At 45.5% G+C, this 26,184-nt stretch overlaps 1 protein-coding gene and 1 pseudogene across 2 annotated transcripts in view; both read left to right on the top strand.

The window, feature by feature from the left end:
* The first annotated feature begins 388 nt into the window (after window positions 1-388).
* LOC102265111 (nuclear transport factor 2 pseudogene) lies at window positions 389-770 on the top strand (annotated as a pseudogene).
* Window positions 771-11,380: 10,610 nt separating this feature from the next.
* The window catches only part of ZNF496 (zinc finger protein 496), a 49,578-nt gene continuing 34,774 nt past the window's right edge, over window positions 11,381-26,184 (top strand). The window contains exons 1-6 of one of the 2 annotated variants that reach the window (XM_070374193.1): window positions 11,381-12,035; window positions 12,195-12,420; window positions 13,801-13,917; window positions 14,266-14,692; window positions 15,110-15,293; window positions 21,458-21,534. In XM_070374193.1, the coding sequence (XP_070230294.1) occupies window positions 14,303-14,692; window positions 15,110-15,293; window positions 21,458-21,534 (651 nt within the window). In that variant the 5' untranslated portion in view covers window positions 11,381-12,035; window positions 12,195-12,420; window positions 13,801-13,917; window positions 14,266-14,302. The remainder of the gene's footprint in view (window positions 12,036-12,194; window positions 12,421-13,800; window positions 13,918-14,265; window positions 14,693-15,109; window positions 15,294-21,457; window positions 21,535-26,184) is intronic. The other variant, XM_005891101.3, reaches the window with a different exon arrangement.

The following is a 26,184-nucleotide window of genomic DNA, read 5'->3' as shown; positions in this document are numbered from 1 at the left end:
AACAACAAGGACGAATTATGAAAGGTGAGAGGGTCCAGTGGAGAACAGAAGAGAAGGCCAAGGGCATGGATTGTCCAGCCTCCAGCAACCAGAAGGCTCTGTTATAACAGACCAGGCAGCAGTCCCTGTAAAGAGTCCCAGAAATCAGAGGTCAGATGAACTTGTTGAGTCCCTGGAAATTCCTTAAATACCCTGTTAACTTTTCCAGGCTTTGTTTTCAACTCAGTTAAGAAGTTTGATGCTGGATAACTTCTGAGGATTTTTCAGGGTGTTAACTCTGCACTAGTAGAATAAGTAAATTTTAAAACAAAACAGGAAGACCAAGTTGGGTCTCTGCCACCATTGTGCCAGCTCTTTGGATCTCAATGAGGCTGGGTGATGCTTCAGAATGGGAGACAAGCCAGTTTGGGAGCAAATTGGCTCCAGCTTCATTCAACATTACTACCAGTTATTTGATAATGATAGAATCCAACTAGGAGCAGTTTATTTCGACACCTCAGGATTCACATGGGAAGGACAGCAATTCCAAGGGAAAGCTGCCATTGTGAAGAAATTGCCTAGCTTCCATTCCAGAAAACCCAGCACAGCATCATGGCTCAGGACCATCAGCCCATGCCGGATAGTTGCATCATCAGCACAGTTTTGGCCAGCTCAAGGCCAATGAAGACCCCATCATGTGGTTCCACCAGATGTTCCAATTAAAGAGCATCAAGGTTGCTTGGATTTGTACCAATGACATGTTCAGGCTTGCCCTGCACAACTTGGACTGAACCCCTCCCAGCCAGGCATTCATGCTATTTCTTCTTCCTCTTCCACTTACTATTCAACTATTCACATTCCTTCAGATGCTCCTAATATCAACAAATAAGCAGGGCCTTGGTGGGAATGGATGCAGTGTGCTGCTCTACTGAGCTGTTTTGCATGATATTTGGATTCTAGACTAGCTGCATCTGATAGAAGCTTGTGTTGTACCAGCGTATACCTTGGAATGACTTAAGTAATGCAAAAGGTTGTCTTTTTTTCTTTTTTTGAAAATCTACTGACAAATTGCTTTAGTAACCCATAAAAGTGAAGGAGAAAGCCTCATTACCCAGATACTGATTTGTTCAGATGTTTCAATGCCTCATCATGCAATAAAACCATAAATATTTTCCTAACAACAACAACAAAAAGAACAAGCAATTATATCAAGTAATTGTGAGGATAAAGGCAGATTTTTTTTTTTTTTTTTTTAAAGTGAGGCTAGGGCTTCCCTGGTAGCTCAGAGGTTAAAGCGTCTGCCTGTGATGCGGGAGACCAGAGTTCGATCCCTGGGTTGGGAAGATCCCCTGGAGAAGGAAATGGCAACCCACTCTAGTGCTCTTGCCTGGAAAATCCCATGGATGGAGGAGCCTGGTAGGCTACAGTCCATGGGGCCGCAAAGAGTCGGACACGACAGAGCGACTTCACTTTCACTTTCAAGGATACAAGTAGATGATAACCTTTCATCTAGCCTAAATAATGTAAAGAAAGAAAATAAGAATACAAAGTAACATTTAAACTATCTGTTTCTAGTTTGGGAGGCCTGGATCATTCAGGCCACAGAGGAAGACAGCTGTGTTCGCATTGAGTTGGTTATAGACAGTACATCTGTCTCATTTGTTAAGTCCCAGTAGCCTGCCTCCCTTCTGACACAGCTGGGGAGTCTCCAGGAAGGCTACCAGCATGAGTCAGACCCAGGGCCCACCCTACAATTCAGAATTCTGGGTATTACTATTTGTGATGAGGTTTAGGAGCCAGACCTTTATTCCCAAAGCCCACAACACAGGCTTTAGAATGTTATTTCTCAGCAAGTTACTACAAGATGAGTTTTTAGTTCCCAGACTTTCTACAGTTCTGGGAGAGAATTTTTACCTGACAATGCCTTTCCACAACCTAATGGTGACTGAGACATACAAGACCCCTCATCAGTGATTGGACTCAATTACAGTTACGGGGCAGCTGACTTTCTGGCCTTCAACTCCCATACTCACTAACAACTGTCTGTTTTCTTGTCAAGTCAGTAAGCCAGCAGCCCACCTCTCTCCTGGGTTTTCCCAAAATACTTAACTGAACTCTGGTACACATCACAGTTCCCTTAGCCTAAGGAGAATGCTTCGTTAACACTCCACTGTGTTAAAAGACCCATAAGAGCCTATAATAGTATTAAAAAAAAATTATTCATGACACTATTTAAAGCACAATAAGACAGTCTTTATTCAGGGGACTACTGGGATAGGTGTACAGACCACCGAAGTGGGATTCTGTAATGGAAAGAATGATTGGGCTCAACTCCAAAGGCAAAAAGGAAAGGTTGAAATTCATAGCCAAGGAGCAAGGTCAGTGGATAGAATATTACCAAGGGAAAACCTTAGGAATAAAGGGGCATTCAGGATAAAGCAACCTGACCTAAGGGGATTCTTGTTTAAGGTAGGCCAGGGTAATCAGATATCACCTGAGGGATGGTGGGGAGGATGAGCAACCTGATCAGAGATTTCAAGGGTAATCAGAAATCTTGAGGGTGGGGGCTTCTGGTTAAACTGACTGAGCAGGATTCCTCCTAAAGTTGGACAATGTAAAGCAAGAATGGAGGCCTGAAAGTCAGATCTAGTTGGAAAAATGCTCAGGGAAACCTGGGTAGAGTTTGGCTGAATAGAGCATCTGCCAACACTCCAGCCTTTTTTCTGCATAATAGAATAGAGCAGAAATTATTGGCGTGAATCATGATTTGTATGTCTTTGGGCTGCAGGCAAAAAAAAATCGTGAGAAGTACTAGCTTACCAGTGAAATCCAAATTCTTTAGCCTCTAACCTCATCTGCAGGTTGGTCACACAATTCCCTCCAAATAACAAGTATTTTGCATAATGGTCATTCATTCACTTATTTCATCTTCGTGTTGTGCCAATGAGGTTTTCCCATCTTCCAGAAGAAGCTCCATTTGCTCACCCTTGAGCCAGGCTGCTCTGAGTTGACACCCAGTAAATGCTAAATTGAATTAACTCAGAGAGGAGAGTGATTAGGACAGCATATGTGCTGGCAATTATCTCTGTGTTCCGAGGAGATGACCTCAACAAAAACAACCAGAATGCAAAAGAGATGAATGGGGGCTCTGTCAGTTTTAACCAGTTAGGTAGGTCGGGGAGGTAAAAAGCAGAGAAAAGCAGATAACTTTCACATTTCAATGCGGGGTCTCAAATTTATCTACAAGAGACTATGAGCAAGGCTGGAAATAATCACAAACAGGCAGAAGTAAGACTGTGACAAGTATTCTAATATTGTAAGCCAAATTAGTGGGTGTGTGAGGGTGGGTGGGTCAAGGCCTGTGTTTGTTTGTTTGTTTTTAATATTTACTTATTTGGCTGCACAAGGTCTTAGTTGCGGCATGCAGGATCTAATTCCCTAACCAGGGCTCAAACCCAGGCCCCTTGCATTGGGAACACGGAGTCTTAGCCACTGGGCCACCAGGGAAGCACCCAGGCCTGTGTTAGTTCCTTAGGGCTGCTGTAACAAATCGTACAGACTGGGTAACCTGAAACAACAGGAATTTCTTCTCTCAAGTTCTGGAGGCCAGAGTGTGAAATCAGGGCGTGGCAGGACCATACTCTAGGGGGAGAATCCTTCCTTGCTTTCTCTTAGCGTCTGGTGATTACCAGCAATCCCTGGCATTCCTGGCCTTGTAGACACACCACTCCCATCTCTGGCTTCATGGTCACATGGCCTTCATCCTGGTATTTATCTTCATATGACCTACGAACCCATCATTGGACTTCAAGGTCACTCTAATTCAGTATGACCTTGTCATAACTTGTTCACAACTACAAAGATCCTATTTCCAAATAAGGCTACTTCCACAGTAATAAGAGATCAGGATTTAAGTATATCATGTTGTGGGATACATTTTGACCCATTACAGGACTCTCACTGCCATCCCTATCTGCACGTGAAATAAACTGAGCTTGAGAGAATGGGGCTGAAGGGAGACTGGAAAAATTAGAAGGGTCAGTAGTGTCAGGAAATTCCTGAAATAGATCATGCTATGTTTAAAAGATTTAGTGAAAGCACTCAGAGTATCTGAGGAATAAGGACTCAGAATTCAGAATTCTCTATGTCTGGAGCAAATATACATAGTGACTACCATCCAGGTGTTCAGTAGCAGAAACTCAAACTGAGATGCACTATAATTACAGGTGTTGAACACTAAGAAGTTTAAAAGTTCATGTACAGCTAACTGAGGAGGAAAGGGGGACTATGACATGTAAGTACCTCCTAAGTATCCCTGACTCTGTGCTGGGGTGCGTGTGCATGTGCTAAGTCACTCAGTCATGTCTGACTCTTTGCAAACCTATAAACTGTAGCCTGCCAGGCTCCTCTGTCCATGGGATTCTCCAGGCAAGAGTACTGGAGTGGGTTACCATGCCCTCCTCCAGGGGATCTTCCCCACCCAGGGATCCAACCCATATCTCCTGCAAATCCTGCACTGCAGGTGGATTCTTTATCATTGAGCCACCGGAGAAGCCCCAGTCACTGGAGTACTTATGCAAAAAATTTTGTTTGATTCATGTGACCCAGGTATTGTATCATCATATATGAGTAGAGAAACTTATCCACTGCCTCCCAACATCTAAGCAACCAGCAGAGCAAGGGAACAGAAATAAGATTTCCCTGTTCCTGAGACTGACTGAGAAAAAATACCTAAGATAAAGGTACTCCATGGTTATATGACTTAAACCACACTTGAATAGGAAGGCTAGATAGAGATGAAGGGGCTAGCATAGGTTCTGTGCTCTGAGAAGGGATCAGGACACACCTTAGAGTATGGGATCCAGCATGTAGTGAACACTTCTGTCCTACAGGACAGACTCCAAGCTCTTCATGTGGCCCTGAGGGCTCCAGCTTCCTGGGATTCCAGTGTGCATTAAGTGATAAAATGCAGATGGTAAGCCTAACATATGCTGAACATATTGTGCATGACATCTGCCTTCCCCACCCCGATCCCCATACATCTGGGATCCTTGACCAGTTTTCTCTCCCTGAGCTCCAGCTTCCTGAAATTCCAGGATCCTGGGATTCACCTCACTTAAGGAACAGACAGAATGAAAGGGAACATTCAAAGAACTGCAATAGCCAGGGTTGATTCCCTCCAGAAAGAGTCAAAGACTATGCAGGAGCAAAACTGAAAATTAGAGTGGACAGAGAAAACAGGCAGGAGGATTTCCCTCATGATACAGTGGTTCAGAATCCGCTTGCCAGTGCAGAAGACACAAGTTCCATCCCTGCTCTGGGATTTTCCACCTGCCTTAAGAGAACCAAGCCCGAGGGTGAGCTCTAGAGACTGTGAGCCACAACTTCTGAAGCTTGCCTGCCCAGAACCCGTGCTCTGCAAGGCACAAAGCCATTACAATGAGAAGGCTGAGCACAGCAACTAAAGAGTAGCCCTCGCTCGCTGCAACTAGAGAAAGCCTGTGCACAGCAATGAAGACCAAGCACAGCCAAAATAAATAAAAATTTTTTAAAAAAACAGGCAGGAAAGACAGACACAGTAAAGCATCTATGTGTTCACAGGAAGCATGGTTTTCCTACGGTTTTAATAAATAAAATTTTTTAAAAAAGAACAGGCAGGAAAGACAGACACAATAAAGTATCTATGTGTTTACAGGAAACATGGCTTTCCTAAGGTTTTGCCACAACTGTGAAATGCCACAGTGCACCCATCTTGGAGTGACTCTTATTTTCTTACCACCCACACCCCAGATCTGCTTGCTACACTCATTTGTGACTATTCCATTATGTCACCCTCACCTCCTGACAACTCATGATCCTTAGTTAATCCCACCTGTCCTGAGTCCATCTCTAAAGAGCATCCAAAGTGCAAATGACCCCTACTTCCCTAACACCCTCCTCCTTCTCCTCCATCCTTGGCACCTTTTTCCAGTGAACAACTGGGTTATTTTAGGTGCTTTCATTGGAGCACTTGAATAGTTGGTTATGTTCGTCTTTGTGTAGTTCTCAAAGTCTTTTTGACTTTGGCAAAAGGAACAAAACAAAATATAAAAATAGATGAGCAGCCTTCATGTGACAGCTGGGAGGCCTGTATTGCAAGAAAATTAATCAAGCCAAATTTCTTCACTCAGTGGGTTCTCAGAGCCCTTTTTATCAGCCATAACCTCTGCTGGATATTGGGGTACCAGGTCAGAACCCTACTGTCCTTGCTTCCTAGAAGTCTATGAATAAGTCATAGTAATACTCAGCACTGTTATTCTTAGGACTGCTAGTCAAGCTATAGTTTGTTGAGCATCTACTCTGCCCAGAATCATGCTGACTCCTTTACAACAGAGCTTCCCAAACTGCAAAGAGCTGGACTTCCCTGGTGGAAGTGGAAGTGGAGCTTCCACTGCAAGGGGCATGGGTTCAAACACCGGTCAGGGAACTAAGATCCCACATGCCATTCAACTCACCCAAAAAACAAAACAAAACAAATTGCAAGTAACTAGAAAGTCTAGTCCTAGTATTTGGTTCACGATTCAGACTGTGTTTGGGACCCGAGGGTTCTATTTCTAATGAGCTCTCAGGTAAGCCAGATGTGGCTGTCCAGGAATCAGACAACAAGGTGGCACATTTTATACACCTGTATTTGTCATTCATCTACAAGTACATCCTGTGGAATGATGACCTTCTCCCCAGGGGAAGATGTAATTGCTGCCCTTCTGTTTGTAGATACGGCATTTTTAGGAAAGCTATACATGGTACTTTATGGTGCAAAGTTCACTTTCCATGTTTGGCATAATCTATGGTTTCCTTTGCTACAGTCCATTCACCTTTCTACTCTGCAAGGTGAGTGTGTCATGCCTTCCTCCTGCTCTCACATCTCTACTATCTCTTGTTCCTTCCTGTCAGTCAGGGTTCTCCAGAGAAACAAAACCAATAGGGTGTGTGTGTGTGTGTGTGTGTATGAAGAGGGGAGGGGACTGATTGATTTATTTCACAAGACTGGTTCACATAATTGTGGAGGCTTGCAAGCCCAAAATGTGCAGGGTAGGCCAGCAGATCAGAGACCAAGGGAAGAGATGATGTTGCAGTTCAAGATAGAAGGCAGTTTGCAGGCAGAATTCCTTAAGTGTGGGATGGGGGGAGGACAGTGTGTGTAAACCTCAGTCTTTACTCTTGTTTTAATCTTTTGGCGGTGCTGCAGGGCATGTGTGATCTTGGTTCCTCAACCAGGGATCAAACTCATGCCCCCTACATTGTTAAAACTCTGTGCCGTCGTAACCACTGGACCACCAGGGAATTCCCTTGGTCTTTACTCTTAGAGACTAACTGATTGAAGCCCATTTATTTATGGAGGATAATCTGTTTTATGCAAAGTCTACCAATTTAAATGTTAATCTCATTCAAAAAGTATCTTCACAGCAAATTTGAGACTTCTGTGTGATCAAATAACTGGGTACCAAGACCTTGCCAAATTGATGCATAAAATAAACCATCACATCCTGCTTCTTCTTTTGCTGAAGTGTCTGTGTATTCAGAAGTCCACCATGGACTTCCACTCACTTGCTCCCTGTTAGGCTCAGGGTCCAAAGACCACCTTGCCTCCTCTTCTCCCTTCTCTGCTCCTCCTGGCTCCTGCCCAGCCCCTCCTTCCTTTAAGCCACACACTGTAATTCTCCCATCTTTAAGATGGGACCCATTCTCCCTCAGCCACTGCCACTTTTTTCTACCCAACTGTCTCCACTCCCTCACCTCCTTTCTCTCTCTAAACTACCCTATCCCAGCAGCTCTACCTCTGTTCTGCTCAGGGAGCCTCTATACCAAATACTATGGGTCAGTGCTCTTATCAGTGGTTTTGCCTCATTTCATTGGATCTTGCAGCAGCACTTATCCTCATTGACTATCCCTCTTTCTTGAAAACACCTTTGCCTGTATGGGATTCCAAGGCTCAGCACTGCCCAGACTTCTCTCCACCTCATAGTGGCTGCTCCTTCTCCTCCCCCTACCCGCTTCCCCCTTTCCTCTTTTTCCCCTCTGGATCTCTCTCCTCTCTTTCTAGTCTCCAAAGCTAGTGTGGACCATTCAACTCCTCCAAGACAGCTCCTCTACCCATGCTAGTCTATTCTAGGATCTCAACTCCTATTGCGTGCTGTGACAACAGATTTCCACCTCTAGCCTTGGCTTTCTCCCAGAACCATCATAGCTATTTGTCTTGAGCATTTCAGACCTAGCAAGTCCAAAACTCATCTTTGTCTCCCAACCCCTTCCCAGAAACTGTTTTGCAGTTTCCTGGGCAGACTCTCCAGTCACCCAACTGGGGCCAAAACTACACACGTTTCTCACTCCTTTCACACCCAGTAGCACACCATGGAGGAAACCACTACTGCTCACCAGCCTCACCTCCACCAGCTGACTCTGGAATGGCCCATGTCCTGCTTGCATTTCTGTGGCTGCTTCAAAAATAGCCTCTGCCTCCCTCTATCCAGATCCAATCTGCTCTGCACAGTGATAATGATAAAATTAAAACCCCATCAAGCCATGCCCTCACTTGAAAATTTCTAAGTGTAAAATCCATGGTCACTCCATTCCAGTCTCCCCTTTCTCTAACCAGGGGACAAACCTCCTTCTTTATGGCCTTTGCATATGCTGTTCCTCTGCTGCACACTTCTGTTCAATTTGCCCTCCACCTGCTCTCTGCTCAAATGTTATCTTATGAAGGTCCTACCCAACCACCCTAGCAGGCTCCTTCTTACTTTATTTTTTCATGCCATCTATCATTTGATTCCTCTTCTAGCTTCTAAAAGCCAGGACTGTCTATCCACTATGATCTCCCCAAGGTTGACAAAATTGGTGGCACACAGCACTTTATAAAAATACATTCAATCAGCAACATAATAGAAACCAAATGAAACATTACTTGTGAGATGGCTCAATGGTCCTTAAGTAGGATTTACATTCAGGGTTTTCTGTTGCTTTACTCGTGGTATCTGTCATAATCCCATTTGATGTCAAAGAAAGTACCTTCCCATGGTCTCCAGTTGCCACCCCACCTCCACCCCAAGCTGACACACCATGGCCCTCACTAACTGCCTCCCTGTGCTTCTACATGTTTAGGGCCTTTGCTGTCATGGTGGCCTCCACTTGGGACCCTGTTTTCACCCATGCTTGGGCTTGATCAACTCCCTCACCTCAGATGTCACTATCACAATGGAACCTGCCCTGACCTCTTTCTTAATACTGTGACCATCCCCAGCTCATCCCCAGTATTCATTACCTGATATTGCTCAACGTTCTTCTTCCTCTCCAGTGCGAATCAAACATAGCAGATCATGTTATTGATTTTGTCCTGCCCTTCTCACCGATCCCCTCAGCCAATCACAGACACACCCTGAGAACCTGGAATAGAACCTAGCACCATGAATGCCTAGTGAGTACTCAGTACACATTTGTCAAATAACTGAATGGCCCCACACATTCAGTAAGGTAGACAGCATTATCCATTTTTTGGGTGAAGAAACTGAGCACAGAAAGGTTAAGTATAGCCAAGATCATCTGGTTAGGAATTGACAAGGCAGGTTTTAACCTGGGTGCTCTGACTCATAACCACTGTACTGAGCAAAATGCAGTAAATAAACACAAAGCTTCGAAGAGAGAGTTCACAGAGAGGTGTCAGTTCAGGGGAAGAAACTAGACAGGGCAGTGAGGACTGATCTGATGCTGTGAGTTAGGGATTTCTGGGCTCTGAATGTACCTGCTTTAGAACTGCAATGGACAGAACTATGAGCTCAGATTACCAACACTTAACAGGTAGTTCCCTCACCCAAGCGATCACAGGGCTGGAAACTCAGGCATATAGGATCTGGACTTTTAGAGCAGGCTGTACTATTTGCCAAAGCACCTTAGTCTGACCTGCCTTGGCTAATCCTTGGTTCCTCCCCTGCTCTCCTCCAAACCATGGTACCTGGCTGGTGCTCCTGAGAAAGGGGTACACATGAGTTCTGTTGAATCCAGTTAAATCTGAAGGGGGTAGTTCCCACTGGTATCTGCAGGTTCCAGGGAGATGGGTGACCCTGCCTGCACCTGGCTGTCATTTGGGGGACCAATCACTGTTCACAAAAATGAATTTTACTCCTTTGCTTTATCTCCTGCAAAAGTCACAGAATCCAAGCATATCCCAAACGGCGGCTCCCTGTTAACTCCCTTACTCAGGAATGATTATTTGTTATTTAGAGGAAGGAACAAAAGGCTCCCAAGTCCTTGAAATGAGGAAAGCAATGCCAAGAAATCCAGTTCCAGACCCCCCTTGGTGGTCCAGTGGTTTAGATTCTGTGCTTCCAATTCAGAGGGTGCATGTTCCACCCCTGGTTGGGGAACTAAGACGCCACATGCCATGCAGCACCACCAAAAAATATATAAATAAATAAATAAAGTTTCAGGGTCCATCCACCTCTTTCACATCTGTTCAACCAGCCCACTTCCTTTCTTTAGGGGAACTGGTATTGTTCTGCTTGATCTGACCGGACATTAGTTATCTGCAGTAGTGTATCCTCTCTAGTCTGTCTGCATGCTCAGTCATGGCAAGAATACTGGAGTGGGTTGCCATTTATTTCCTCCTTCAGGGGATCTTCCAGACCCAGGAATCCAATCCGCATATGCAGTGGCTCCTGCATTGGCAGGAGGATTCTTTACCAATTCTTTACCACTGAGCCACCTGGGAAGCCCATCCTCTTCAGCAGATAGAGACATCTCTGCCTTCTTCTATGGGAAAGTTCAACTTCAGTGCTCAGCAGATGAAAAAAGAGAACTGTCGGTGTCAATCAGCTCTGCTCAGGACCCCCAGACATGCTTTCTCCCAAGCTCCAGAACTGGAAGATTAAGGATGGTCCCAGGAAGACCTGTCTTCGAGCTACATGTTCAGCATAGTGTAGTGGCAAGGAGCCCTGTCTAGAAGTCCAGAGGCCCTAATTCTTCCTGGCCTTCGCCACGACTCGACTTCAAGTCAAAGTCCATTAGCCCGTTCCCCTGACCCAGTGTGAACAGCTAGCTACACCCTACACTTAAGGGAGCAATAAGCACCCCGACCACCCACTGGGGGCCAAGACGGACCGAAGTCCCTCTGGGCCCTCCCTGGGTTGTCCTGATGCCCAGAAGGGACGTGTAACGAGTAGCTGTGAAACTCCGCAAACCCTCTGAAAGCCAGGGCTGACACCTTGGGCATCCGATAGAGGACAGAGGCGGGAGGTGAGTCTTCCTTTCCCGAGCCTTCCTTGCCTCTCCAGCGGCCGCGGGTCGAGGGTAGAGGAGGGGTTTAGGCTGGAAGGAGGTTGGGCCTGCAGGCGTGGCGGAGGGGGGGGCGGGTGCCACACCGGGATTCTGAAATGTAACGGCCCGCGGTGCGCCGCAGCCTTCTTCCTCCGCTCCCCCTCCCAACTCCAGCATTCAGCCTCGGCTCCCGGATCGGCCCTTCTGGGAGTAAATAAGCCCCTCGTACGAGTCCCAAGGCGGAGAACAGAGAAGAGAGGAGCCCCGAGACCAACCTTCCCACAGGCGGCCGCCCACAGCAGGGCGCACCCGTGCGACCCTCCCGCTGGCCCGGTTCTCTGCCCCGCCACTTCGCCACTCGCCTCCAGGCGCGGTCCCCGTCGCGCCTTCGAGGCCCCTGCCTCCAGCCCCGCCTCGACGCGCGCCCCCGGCGCAAGCCCGCGGGGAGGCCCGGCAGAGACGGCTTGACGGACCCACAAAGCCCCCGGCCAGGCGCCGAGGCCTGGGCGCGCGCGAAGCGGGGCGTGGCAGGGCGGGGCGCGCCGGCCGGGCCGGGCCGGGGGTGTCGAATGTCACCCCTAGCGCACACCTCGGCCGGGGGGCGGAGGAGAGAACCACTGAGATGCGGAGACCTCCCCGGTCCTAGAGCGGAGCAGGAAGTGTCCCAGGGGAGGGAGCCGGAGGGCTTCGGCCTTTCCTTTCCTCAGCGTCCGGCGGGCTCCGGAGGCGGTCAGGCCTGTACGGCCCGCCAACTGGGACTCGGCGAGGAGGTGAGTGCGGCCCCGGCGGCCCCGGCTTCTGCGGCCCGCGCACGCGACTGCGCGCTCCTCGGTCCCCTGGCTCCCAGCTCCGCGCGCTCCGGCCTCCCTTCCCAGGGCTGAGCTCTGAATCTCTGGGCAGGGGGATGAGACGACACAAATGTTTTTCAGGCGCCTGCATTTGATCCCACTTCTTCCCTCTTAAGCGGAGCCGTGGTTTTCTGGATGAGCAGGAAACAGGATCTTGGCTAGCCAGGGACAGAGTGGCCCTCGCAGAGAACCCGCCTCAGGAAGGACACCCGGGAGACCGGGCTGGAAGGATGAGGAGCTGCCGCCGTAGACTTCCGCCGCAGGAGGGCTTTGAGGTAGACGCTGAGAAGGAGTTCCATGCTGTGAGGTGAGGAGCCGGGAGCTGGCTAGAGTGGAGGTGGGTGCGGGTGTATAGGGAGGGAAAAAGGAGAGAAATCTGGATCAAAGGAAAGCTTGCCCCTTTCCTTGGCATACGGTATGCTCATCCCCTTCCCTTTCAGCTCGTCCAGCTCCGTTCCTTCTCGTAGAGCGGCTTATAAGTACGCCCCGCCCCCTGTTGGATCCTCTTGAATTAATCAACGTTAATTCATTCATCACTCATCATTTCTGAGCTTCCTACGTGCCGGTGCCAGGGTGACAGGCTGTCTGGTTAGGGATGATGGGCTAAGCCCAGAGCCAGATGCCCTAGAGTACTAAGGGTGGGTGCAGACCTGAGGAACCTCAAGGCCCTGGAGGTGTGTGATGGCCGAGTTCAGGGAAGGTGGAGTTGAGTAGGACTGAGATTGGGTGTCAGATGCATGAGCAGACACTGGGGGAAATCCGGTGGTGGGGCAAACTGTAATGTGTGCTGGCATGCTGGGGAGCCTCCTAAACCGGGTGTTGAGAGCAAGGGACCACGTCCAATGATCTCAGAGGCCTGATGGTGGGGGAGGGGACCGTATTTGCCATTCGTTTTCCCTGGGTCCCGTACTCTGGTTTAGTGGCTGCTACTCTGATGTTGCCCTGCATATGTTCACTGAGGAGATGCAGGGGCTCCTGAGCCCCTCATATGTGGAGGCTGTGCCATTAGTGCCCCACCTCTGTCCTGCCTGGGGAAGGTCTGTGAGGTGTGTGTGGTTTTCTTCATTGTGGTTTGAAGATGACAAGAGAAGAGAAGGCAAGATGGGTGGAGGCCAGGTCAAAAGTCCAGACATCTTTAAATATATACTGAAGTTTACTATTCAGACTTTAGTGAATTGGGTGGAGGCTCCTTTTAAAACCCCGATGCTTTTAAATACTTACTGTTATTTTTCTGTAGTTAACTCAGGGTGTGCCTCTTTTGACTCTCCCCATCTCTTGTTTGGGGGCTTCCCTGGTGGCTCAGCAGTAAAGAATCTGCCTGTAATTCAGGAGATGCAGGTTAGATCCCTGGGTCGGAAAGATCCTCTGGAGGAGGGCATGACAACCCAGTCCAGTATTGTTGCCTGGAGAATCCCCATGGACAGAGGAGCCTGGCAGGCTACAGTCCATCGCATCACAAAGAGTCGGACACAACTGAGCAACTGACATGCACACATGCTTCTTTTGTCTGGGTGTCTTCTGGGCTGTCTGCTTTCTTCCCTGCTTCCTGGTGCATACTCCACTGAGCAAGGCTTACTCGCTCTGTGTTGGTCTAACTCTGATAGCACTCACTACCAGCAGGGTGAATTTCCTGTCCTGGATCAGCTTTGAAGGCTTTTCCTGTGCATGTCTGTCTTTGTCTTTTCAGCTCATTTTGTAAAGGTCTCAAGGGCAAGGACGGTGACTTTGGCTCTGAAGCCTCAAGATAGCGGCCTTCTCAGCTCGTCCATTTCAGGTCCCTTCCAGGAGGACCTGGCCATCGAAGGTACCACAGAGTGTTAATTACCATCTCTCTCCTGCATGCGGCCCCATTGGTCTCCTGGGATGCTTGGAACACCAGTGCCACGTTGAAATGTCACTGCTTTTCTCCTGGACTGCCTGCCTTGTTCATCCAATCCTCAGTTAGGGAAATCATATAATGATGCTTTTGGGAATGGGGTTGTTCCTTCTCTGCCTTTATGTAAGGATCATCCACACTGACAAATGTCACATATCCTGGTGCTTCTCCCAAAGGCTGATCTCTGTGGGCTTTTTCACTTTTCCCATCACCACCCCCAAAAAACTACTACAGGAGACCAGAACATTGAAGCCAGTGATTTCTGTTTGGAAATAGGGTCGTCTTCTGCTGCTGACCCCCATCAAATCCCATCATGCCCACAGCCCTGTGCCCCCGAGTCTTGGCTCCAAAGGAAAGTGAGGAGCCCAGGAAAATGAGGAGCCCACCGGGAGAGAACCCTTCCTCCCAGGGTGAGCTTCCCAATCCCGAGTCCTCCCGCCGCCTCTTCCGACGTTTCTGCTACCAGGAGGCTGCAGGCCCCCGGGAGGCCCTACACCGCCTCTGGGACCTATGCCGGGGCTGGCTGCGACCTGAAAGGCACACCAAGGAGCAAATCCTGGAGCTGCTGGTGCTGGAGCAGTTCTTGGCCATCCTGCCCCGGGAGGTCCAGGGCTGGGTGCGGGCCCAGGAACCTGAGAGTGGTGATCAGGCTGTGTCTGCTGTGGAGGCCCTGGAACGAGAGCCGGGGAGACCCTGGCAATGGGTGAGCAGAGGGGGCTGGGCTAAGCTGGCTGGGAGGATGGGAAGGGAAAGGGAGAGAGTGGGGCTGGGCAGCAGATGTGGAGAGGGTGGCCACGCGCTTTGATGCTTTGGTGGGGTCACGTATTCCCTGGCCAGGGATGAGGAATTCCATCTAGAGCCATGTGCTTTCGTTATGTCCACATTGAAGTTTGATACCCCCAAAAGGCAGAATCCATTACCTAAAGGCTCTAATTTGTGACACGGTTATGTCATCTCTCTTTATAGCCTGAACAAGGTGGGTCTGTGCTTCTAGTGGTTGTGTTAATGGTCAGCAGGCCCAGGGAGGGGGAAGTTTGCCCAGTCCCTGGCACAATTGCTGGTCCTCATCTGGCCAGGGACCTCTCCACCGAGCTCTAAAGAGCCCTCTCTGGGATTGCAGCTCAAGCACTGTGAAGACCCTGTGGTGATTGACGATGGGGACAGCCCTCCAGACCAAGAGCAAGAGCAGCTGCCAGCAGAGCCCCACAGTGACCTTGCAAAGAGCCAGGATGCCCAGCCCATAGCTCTGGCTCAGAGCCCTGGGCTTCCAAGCAGGCTCTCAGGCCAGCTCAGCGGGGACCCAGGTAGGGTGCCCATGGGAGTGGGGGAGGGGCGTTTGTTCCTGGCCCTGTGCGCTTGGAAGTAGCTCTTGACATTTTTGGTTCTCTCCTGCCCCCTGAGTGGCTCTGAACCTTTTTCAGGGTCTGGTCCTTCCCTAGAACAATTGAATGAGAATCTCATGAGAGTGTCCTCTTCGTGGTGCCAGGTCTGCCCAGAGGGACCTCTTCTGTGAGTAGGTGTTTTTTGAGGCTGCATCATCTCACTGCTTTGAGGGCGCATCTCTGAGTTTGTTTTGTTGGTTTGGAGACAGCTGGGCACCATCACTGTCCAAATAGGGCCTGCGTGGGGAGCTGAGTATAGCCATGTCCTCTTATCTCTCTGAACATCTCTTTTCTCACTTAAGTAGCTTCTGCTCTCAAGATTTTATAATGTTGAAAGAAAATATAAAAATGCCCCCTAGGGAACAGGGTGATATGTGTGTCTCAAAATTGTACTTATTTTAATTGAAAATATTTTATTGTTAACCATTGTGTGAGCCTTCAGCAAGTTGAAATCTTTTTGCTGATGAAAGGTCTTGCCTCCGTGTTGGTGGCTGCTGACTCATCAAAATGGCAGTTGCTGAAGGTTGGCGTAACTGGCAGTGTCTTAAAATGAGACAGTAATTAACTTTTGCCTCATCGATTGAATCATTCCTTTCAGGAACAATTTTTCTATAGTATATAATGCTGTTTCATAGCATTTTACCCACAGAACTTCTTTCTTTTTAAAATAGAATCAGCCCTCTCACTGTCATTGCTGTATCAATTGAGTTCATGTAATATTCTAAAGCTTTTGTTGCCATTTCACCAGCAGTCTTCACAGCACCTTCACCAGGAGTAGATGTCATCTCAAGAAACTGCTTTCTCTACTCATCCATAAGAAGCAACTCTTCAAGTTTTATCATAAGATTTTCACAAGTCAGTCACATCTTCAAGCTCCACTTCTAATTCTGTTTCTTTGCTATTTCTACCACATATGTCATCTCTTTCTCCACTCAAGCCTTGAACCACTCAGAGTCATCCATGAGGATTGGTGTCAACTTCTTTTAAACTCCTGTTGTGTTGATGTTGATATTTTGGTATCTTCCCATGAGTGGTTTTTTTTTTCCTGGCCATGCCGATTTGTGGGATTTTTGTTCCCCGACCAGCTATTGAACCTGAGCCCTGGCAGTGAAAGTGCTGAGTCCTAACCACTGGTGGTGGTGGTTTAGTCGCTAAGTTGTGTCCAACTCTTACGACCCCATGGACTGTAGCCTGCCAGACTCCTCTGTGCATGGGATTCTCCAAGCAAGAATACTGGGGTGGGTTGCCATTTCCTTCTCCAGGGGATCTTCCTGATCCAGGGATCAAACCTGGGTCTCCTGCATTGCAGACAGATTCTTTACCTACTGAGCTATGTGGGAAGCCCCTAACTACTAGACCACCGGGAACGTTCTCATGAATATTCTAATGGCATCTAGAACAGTGAATCCCTTCCAGGAGATTTTCAGTTTACTTTGTCCAGATCCATCAGAAGAATCACTGTGTATGGCAGCTATAGCTTTGTGAAATGTATTTCTTACCTTAAATAATAAGACTTGAAAGTTGAAACTACTCTTTGATCTATGAGCTTCAGAATGGATGTTGTGTTAGTAGGCATGAAAACAACATTAATCTTGTATATCTCCATCAGAGATCTCTTGGGAGACTATTCAAAAAGCAGTACTATTTTGAAAGGAATCTTTATTTCTGAGCAGTAAGTCTCTTCAGTGGGGCTTAAAATATTCAGTAAACCATGTTGTAACCAGATGTGCTGTCATCTAGGCTTTGCTCCATTTATAGAGCACAGGCGGAGTGGCTTTAGCATAATTCTTCAGGGTCCTAGGAGTTTTGGAATGGTAAATGAGCATTGGTTTCAACTTACAGTCACCAGCTGTATTAGTGCCTAACAAAAGAGTCAGCCTGTTCTTTAAAGCTTTGAAGCCAGGCATTGCCCTTTTTGTAGCTATGAAAGTCCTATGTGGCATCTTCTTCCAATATAAGGCTGCTTTATCCACACTGAAAATCTGTTGTGCAGTGTAGGCGCCATCGTTAATGATGTTAACTTGATCTTCTGGATAACTTGTTTCATCTTTCACTTTTATTTTATGGAGAAGAGCTTTTTTCCTTGAATCTTGTGAACCAGCATTTGCTAGTTTCAAACGTTTTATTTATGGCTTTTTTACCTCTCTCAGCCTTTGTCGAATAAAAAGAAGTACGGCCTTGTTCTGGATTAGGTTTTGGCTTAAGGGAATGTTGAGGCTTGTTTGATCTATCCAGACCACTAAAACTTCCACTGTACCAGCAATAAGGCTATTGCACCTTCTTGTGTGTTCATTGGAGTAGCACTTTTAATTTCTTGCAATAATTTTTTGTTTGCATTCGCAACTTGGCTGTTTGATGCAAGAGGCCTAGCTTTTAGCCTGCCTCAGCTTTTTTTATTTTTAATATTTATTTATTTGGCTGATGGCATGCAGAATCTTTCATTGCTGCATGCAAACTCTTAGTTGCTACTTGTGGGATCTAGTTCCCTGGCCAGGGATTGAACCCAGGCCGCCTGCATTGGGAGTGCAGTCTTAGCCACTGGGCCGCACAAGGGAAGAGTTTCAGTCTGTTTCAGCTTTTGATATGCCTTCCTCACTGTTTTAAATCTTCTAATGTGAGAGGTATGTGGCCCTTCCTTTCATTTGAATACTTAGAGGCCCTTGTAGGATTGTTCATTGGCCTTATTTCAGTATTGTTGTGTCTCACAGAATAGAGGTCCAAAAAGAGGGAGAGAAATCAGGGAGCCAGCACAACACACACAACATTTATCTGTTAAATTTGCTGTCTTATGTGGGCAGAGTTTATGGCACCCCAAAACAATTACAATAGTAACCAAAGTTACTGTATAGTAATAGTAATCAAAGATCACTGATCACAGGTCACTGTGACAGATAGGATAATAATGAAAAAGTTTGAAATATTACAAGAACTCTCAAAATGTGACACAGAAACATGAGGTAAGCAAATGCTGTTGGGAAATTGGCACCAGTAGGATTGCTTTGAGGCAGAGTTGCCAAAAATCTTTACTTTTTAAAACACATAATATCTGCAAAGTGCAATAAAATGAGGTATGTCTGGCTACCCATAAAATACTGACTGGGGGGGTGAGTTGCCCATGATTTTTTATTTTTTCTTGGCTGCACTGTGGCGTTCACACTCTTAGTTGTGGCATGCAAACTCCTAGGGTTTTTGTTTTTTAATTTTACTTATTTCTTTTTGTCTGTGCCAGCTCTTCGTTGCTGTGAGGGTTTTTCTCCAGTTGCGGTACATGGGCTTTTCATGCAGAGCCCAGACCCTAAGGTGTGCTTCAGTAGTTGCGGCGCATGAGCTCAGTAGTTGTAGTTCCCAGACTCTAGAGCACAGGCTCAATAGTTGTAGCGTACACACTTAGCTGCTCCAAGACTTGTGGAATCTTCCTAGACCAGGGATTGAACCTCCTGCATTGGCAGGTGGATTCTTTGCCACTGAGCCACCATGAAAGTCCAGGGAGTTTTTTTAAGATTTTTTTTTTTTTTGCTGCACCTTGTAGCATGTGGGATCTAGTTCCCTAATCAGGGATTGAATCTGAGCCCCTACATTGGGAGCATGGAGTCTTAAACGCTGGACCACCAGGGAAGTCCCCTGCCCATGATTTTTAGTTGTAATCACCATGGAAAAAATTGGTGCTCTCAGGTGGAAGAGAGTGACCTGTATGGTGTGAGGATTAGCTCAGGTGGACTTATCACTTTGTACTACAGTTATAGATGGCAGAAGAAAGCATAAGGAGACCAGAAATCCATTCTTGGTGATTCACAGAAATTGTCTTTACTGTAATAAGCTTTGGAGTATAGAAAAGTTACATAGTACGTTTCTTTATGTGTGAAACTATACTAATTTTTGTACAAATCAAATAAACTCCAACCTTTCCTTGGTTAAAAGTCAAGACAGATGTGCTAGTTTTTTGGAGCTGCTGTAATACAGTCCCACAGACTGGGCAGCTGAAACAACAGAAATTTCTGTGTCCTAACATGGTCTTCATTATGTATGTCTGTGTCTTAATCTCCTCTTCTTATGAGAGCATCAGGCATATTGGATTAGGGCCCACTCCCATTACCTCATTTTAACTTAATTACTTCTTGAAAAATCCTATGTCCAAATATATTCCCGTTCTGAGGTATTGGGGGTTGGGTCTTTAATATGAATTCAGTGGAGATGCAATTCAGCCCACAACCACAGGCATGAGAAACAACCATTTGCCCAGATAAACAATGTTTCCCAGGTGGTACTAGTGGTAAAGAACCCACCTGCCATTGCAGGAGACCCAGGAGATGCAGGTTGAATCCCTGGGTTGGGAAGATCCCCTGGAGGAGAACCACCATGGCAACCCACTCCAATATTCTTGCCTGGAGAATCCCATGGACAGAGGAACTTGGTGGCCTATAGCCCATAAGGTTGCAAAGAGTCAGACACGACTGAAGTGACATAGCATGCATGCCCATGCCAGCAGCCTGGGTTCTACAGGTTCTACAGGTGGCTATGAGAGGGTCTTAAGGAACTGTGTCAGCCTACTCACTTCCTGGTAGAGTTCTGAGATAAGCCAGCTGCTGCGTGTCAAAAGGGTCAGTGCTGCCATTTCCCTGAGCAATAATAAATGGACAAAGAAAGCATGATGAGAGTTAGCTATTAGCAATACCTTAAACGTTCAGGTGATTGAGTCACTGGGAAGAATTTCCAGTAAAAACCATATAGTTACTAGTCTTGAAGATTTTCCCCAAAATATAGTTTTTATTTAGAGGCTGAAAGCTTTTCAAAGTAATCCTCAAAGTATTGATATGCTCATTTATCACGCTGAAAGGTAGGGTAGGGCTGTGTTTTATCCCTCAGAAGGTGGTAGATATGAGAGCAAAATTAAAACATCCCTTCTTCAAGGGACTTCCTGGGTGGTCCAGTGACTGATACTCACTCTATGCTCACAATGCAGGTGGCTCAAGTTTGATTCCTGGTCAGGGAGCTAGATCCCACATGCTGCAACTAAGAGTTTGCATGCTACAACTAAAGATCCAGCATGCCACAATGAAGATAAAAGATCCAGAGTGCCACAGCTAAGACCTGGCACAGCCAAATAAATTAAAAAATAATTATTAAAAAAAAATCCCTTCCCCAAATCCATACCCACCAACCCTGAGCTTCTGGCAGCAGAGTGATGAGGCTGCATCCCATAGGGAACTGCTCCCCAAATGTCACTGCTGGCTGAGCTGGCTCCTGTCTTGGGCTCTTGTTCCAAGTAGTCACACCTGCCCCTGTTTGCAGAAAGCTTTGCATCCCAGGTGTGAAAGGTGAGGAGCATTGGCTTCTATTTGGCACTGATTTTGCATTATGAACTGGGGTTAATCTGAATTTTCTCTAAACTGAGAGATGGTAGTACATCCTTCCAAGTTTATTCTATGAAAGGAGCACTTTTTGAAACACAGCTCATTTGACATGACTGCACTGCATATACATGAGCCAGGTATATGGCTCACTTCTTGCAGAAGTGCAGGCAGGAGCTTGTCAGGGGAGAGAAATCACATGAGAATATAGCAGAGGCTCTTGATAGCCCAGGATAAGGGAGAGTGAGATGATCCCAATGCTACACTCTACATTTTTTGTGTACATTTTTGTGTGATTAGTGGTTAGGGTATTGTGCCAAGTACTCTTCCAGGAGCATCTAATAGAGATAAGAAAGATAGGCTTCCTTAAGGAGCTTTGCAATTTATAAACTTATAAATGTATAAATTTACATTACACTAGAGTCCCACAAAATCTTTGTTGCCAACAGCTCTTACTAACCTTTTACTCCGTGGAGTTTTAACCTTTATTTCCCTCATATTATGGATGATAGAGCTGAGGTCCCTGGACCTGCAGGGAGTCACATAGCTGGTTGGTGGCAGAGCCAACTGGAACCCAAGCATTTCGTTTTAAAGCCCACATTGACATGTCTTAAAGCAAAGCAATAGAAACCCTTATGATTTGCAAATGCTTTTTACGTACATCATCTGGTAATCCTTTTTCTACAGGTAAGAAAAGAGACTCAGATTTTTATGGGATTCTTTTCTGATCTCTTTCAGTCCTGCAAGACACTTCCATTCTTCAGGAAGCGAGTTTGAGGGATGCACAGCAGGTGACTACCTTCCAGCTACCCCCGGTGAGTGATTTCTGGGGCAGTCACTCATGAGCCTTAGTGCTTGGCACATGTGTTTCAGTATCTATCAGGTACTGTGATGGTTGTTGAACATACACGACCCAAAGGAGATGAAACTCATATTTCTTATTAAAAATTGATATATCTTTGATTAGTGTGACACACAGGGAGATATTGTAAATTCAATATCTAATGAGCCTTGATATGCATCTTGTGGGAAAAAAGATGTATATTTTGATATTCAGTGTTGTTTTATCACTCTGTTGAAGATAGTTGCTGCCTAATGAACTAGAAATCACCATCATGAAAATCTTTTTTTTTTTTTTTGGTTTTAAAAAATTTATGGTAGTATAGGCATAACAAAATATACTATCTTAACCATTTTTCACATAGTGTTTTTAAGTGTTCAGTAATATTAAACATTGATATTGTTGTGGAGCCAACCTCTAGTGTTTTTTCATCTGGTGGTGGTGGTGCTTTAGTCTCTAAGTCATGTCTGACTCTTGTGATCCCGTGGACTATAGCCTGCCAGGCTCCTCTGTCCATGGGATTCTCCAGGCAAGAATACTGGAGTGGGTTGCCATTTCCTTCTCCATCTGCCCAAGTTGAAATTCCTCACAAATTAAGTAACTCCCTCCATTCCTCATACCTCCCAGCCCCTTGAAGCCACCATTCTGCTTCTTCTATGATTTGACTACTCCAGATATCTCCTATAAGTGGAATCATACAGCATTTTTTTTTCATGACTGGCTTATTTCATTAAGCATAATGACCTGAAGGTTCATCCTTGAAGTAACATGTGCAGAATCTCCTTCCTTTTTAAGGCTGAATAGTATTCCCTGTTATGTATATAATGCATTTTGTCTATCTGTTCATTCATTGATGGACACTTAGGTTGCTTCGGCCTTTTGGCTATTGTTAGTAATGCTGTTCTGAGATCATGGTGCACATGAAATTTATATATTTTTAATTTTTTTACATAACTAAAATCACATGTAGTTCAATTTACATGAAGTTGAATCTCTTATACTCATAAGAGATCCCTTTACTTTTATACTAAGTATAAGATTGCTTATACTTTTATACTAAGTAATACTTGTTATTGTTCAGTCACTAAGTGATGTCTGACTTTTTCTGACCCCATGGACTGTAGCATGCCAGGCTTTCCTGCCTTCACCATTTCCTGGAGTTTGCTCAAACTCTTGTCCATTGAGTCAATGATGCCATCCAACCATTTCATCCTCTTGTCACTCCCCTTCTCCTGCTGCCCTCAGTCTTTCCCAGCATCAGGGTCTTTTCCATTGTGTCCGCTCTTCGCATCAGGTGACCAGAGTTTTGGAGCCTCAGCTTCAGCATCAGTCCTTCCAATGAATATTCAGAACTTATTTCCTTTAGGATTGACTGGTTTGATCTCCTTGCAGTCTAAGAGACTCTCAAGAGTCTTCTCTCACACCACAGTTTGAAAGCATCGGTTCTTCAGCACTCAGCTTTCTTTATGGTCCAACTCACATCCATCCATACATGACTGCTGGAGAAGCCATAACTTTGACTATACAGAACTTTGTTGCCAAAGTGATGTCTCTGCTATTTAATATGCTGTCTGTGTTTGTCATAACTTTCCTTTCAAGGATCAAGTGTCTTTTCATTTCATGGCTGCAGTCACCATCCACAGTGATTTTGGAGCCCAGGAAAATAAAGTCTGTCATTGTTTCCATTGTTTCCCTATTTGCCATGAAGTGATGGGATTGGATGCCATGATCTTAGTTTTTTGAATGTTGAGTTTTAAGCCAACTTTTTCACTCTCCTCTTAGAGCCTCTTTAGTTCCTTTGTGCTTTCTGCCATTAGGGTGGTATCATCTGCATATCTGGGTTATTGATATTTCTCTCGTATTTCACATGTTAGTAAGGTAGTCCTCAAAATCCTTAAAGCTAAGCTTCAACAGTACGTGAACCAAGAATTTCCAGATGTACAAGCTGGATTTAGAAAAGGCAGAGGAACTAGTGACGAAATTGCCAGCATCCACTGGATCATAGAACAAGCAAGGGAATTCCAGAAAAACGTCTATTTCTGTTTCATTGACTACGCTACAGCCTTGACTGTGTGGATCATAACAAACTGTGTAAAGTTCTTAAATGGCAATATCTTGTGAAAATATACAGTGTCACAACTAGCGAGTTGACATGGATACATAAAGGATACAGGTCATTTGCTTCATTGGAGAATCCTTCATTTTGCCTTTTATAACCAAACCCACTTCTCTTTTACACCATGCTCTCATCTTTCTCTGACAACTATTAACTTGTTTTACATCTCTGTAATGCTTACTCCTTAGAAGAAAAAGTTATGACCAACCTAGATAGCATATTGAAAAGCAGAGACATTACTTTGCCAGCAAAGGTCCGTTTAGTCAAGGCTATAGTTTTTCCAGTGGTCATGTATGGATGCGAGAGTTGGACTGTGAAGAGAGCTGAGCGCCAAAGAATTGATGCTTTTGAACTGTGGTGTTGGAGAAGACTCTTGAGAGTCCCTTGGACTGCAAGGAGATCCAACCAGTCCATTCTAAAGGAGATCAGCCCTGGGTGTTCTTTGGAAGGAATGATGCTAAGGCTGAAACTCCAGTACTTTGGCCATCTCATGCAAAGAGTTGACTCATTGGAAAAGACTCTGATGCTGGGAGGGATTGGGGGCAGGAGGAAAAGGGGACAACAGAGGATAAGATGGCTGGATGGCATCACCGACTCGCTGGACATGAGTTTGAGTGAACTCTGGGAGATGGTGATGGACAGGGAGGCCTGGCGTGCTGCGATTCATGGGGCCGCAAAGAGTCGGACGTGACCGAGTGACTGGACTGAACTGAACTGAACTGAATGTTGCCGTTTCAAGAAAATTATATGAATGGATTCATATAGTATGTAACATTTGGGAATTTACAGCATAATTCTGTGGAGCTTCAGCCAGGGTTTTGCATGTATCAGTAGTCTGTTCCTTTTTTAGTACTGAGTAGAATGTCTTGGTATGGCTATACTACAGTTTGTTTAACCAGTCACCCATTGAAGGACATTTTGGTTGTTTCTAGTTGGGGCTGTCTTGCTGATCCTGCTCACAGTGCCAATTGTCTCTCTTTTCACACTGTCCACACTGTTCGCTGAACCCAGGGTAGGCAAGGCACAAGCTAAGAGGCTGGAAGAAGACTTGAGGAGCCATAGGAACTGCAGACACGTTTATTCTTTCCTGGCTGGCATAGCAGCCATAATACAGCCTCTCTCCTGGCTATTGTGGGAGCCATAGCAGCAGCCACAATGTAATCATAATGTAGCCATAACAGAGCCATAATACAATCTCATATACCATAATCATGATGTTCCTCCAGCATGGCCCCAATGTAGCAGCAGCCAGAGTTTTTCATGGTGAAGCTCATACAGGGATACCCCACAAAGTAGCCAAGGGAGTAGCTCATGAGTGCATGTGCAGTGCTATAAAAATGATTTCAACTGTTAATAGTCATTATTTACAAAATGTGGGGCGAGAGAGCCTGAACACAGCCATCTTGGCTAATTTGCTCTCTCCCCACAGAGGCCATTTTGCATAAAGCTGCTGTAAACATTTGTGTACAGGTTTTGTGTGAATGTCAGTCTTTGTTTCTTTGGGATAAATGCTCAGGCATGCAGTTGTTGGTTTAATGGGAAGTGTATATTTAGTTTTGTAGGGAAACTTTTATTTTCCAGAGTAACTTCCTTTTCAAGAGTAACGGTTCCATTTTGCATTCCTGTGAGCTATGTATGAATAATGACATTGTCTACATCCTCTCACCGTTCATTGTTGTCACTTTTTTTTTTAGCCATTCTGATAAGTGATATTGTGGTTTAAATTTGCATTTCCCTCAAGGCTAATAAAGTTGGGTATCTTTTCCTATGCTTCTCCACTATCTGAATATCCTCTTATGTGAAATGTTTCTTTATGACTTTTGCCCATGGTTCTAATTGGACCATTTACTTTTTTACTATTGTTTTAAGAACTCAATATATATTTGTCCTTTGTTGGATATGTGTTTTGCAGATTTTTCCTCTTACTCTGAAACTTGTCTTTCCATCCCTTTAACAGAGTTTTTAACAGAGCAAAAGTGTTAAATCTGGATTAAGTCCAGGTTGTTAGTTTTTCCTTTTAAGTATCAGGCTTTTGGTATAAAGTCTAAGAACTCTTGGCTTAGTATTAGATCCCAAAGATTTTCTCCTATTTTTTCCTAAAAGTGAGATAGTTTCACATTTTACATTTGAGTCCTTTTTACCTTTAATCCATGATCTGTGATCCATTTACATTTAAGTCCATGACCTCTAATTTTGTATAAATGTGAGATTGAGGTCAAGGTTCATATTTTTTACCAGTGGATGTCCAGTTGCTCCAATACCATTTGTTGAAAAGGCTGTCTCTCCCCCACTGAATTGCTTTTGTCCCTTTGTCAAAAATCTGTTGAGCATATTTGTGTGAGTCTTTTCCTAGGTTCTCTATTCTGTTCCATTGATTTATTTGTCTCTTTCTCTGCTAGTACTGTACAAGTTTGATTACTGTAGCTATATGCTAAGTTTTAAAGTTGGGTAGATTGATTCTTTTATTTTATTCTTTCTTTTTCAAAATTATTTTAGCTATTTTAATCC

The sequence above is a fragment of the Bos mutus genome, chromosome 7 (genome assembly GCF_027580195.1).
Source record: "Bos mutus isolate GX-2022 chromosome 7, NWIPB_WYAK_1.1, whole genome shotgun sequence".
NCBI lineage: Eukaryota > Metazoa > Chordata > Mammalia > Artiodactyla > Bovidae > Bos > Bos mutus.
Note: the sequence above shows the minus strand (reverse complement) of the source record. Positions and strands in the feature narration are given on the sequence as shown.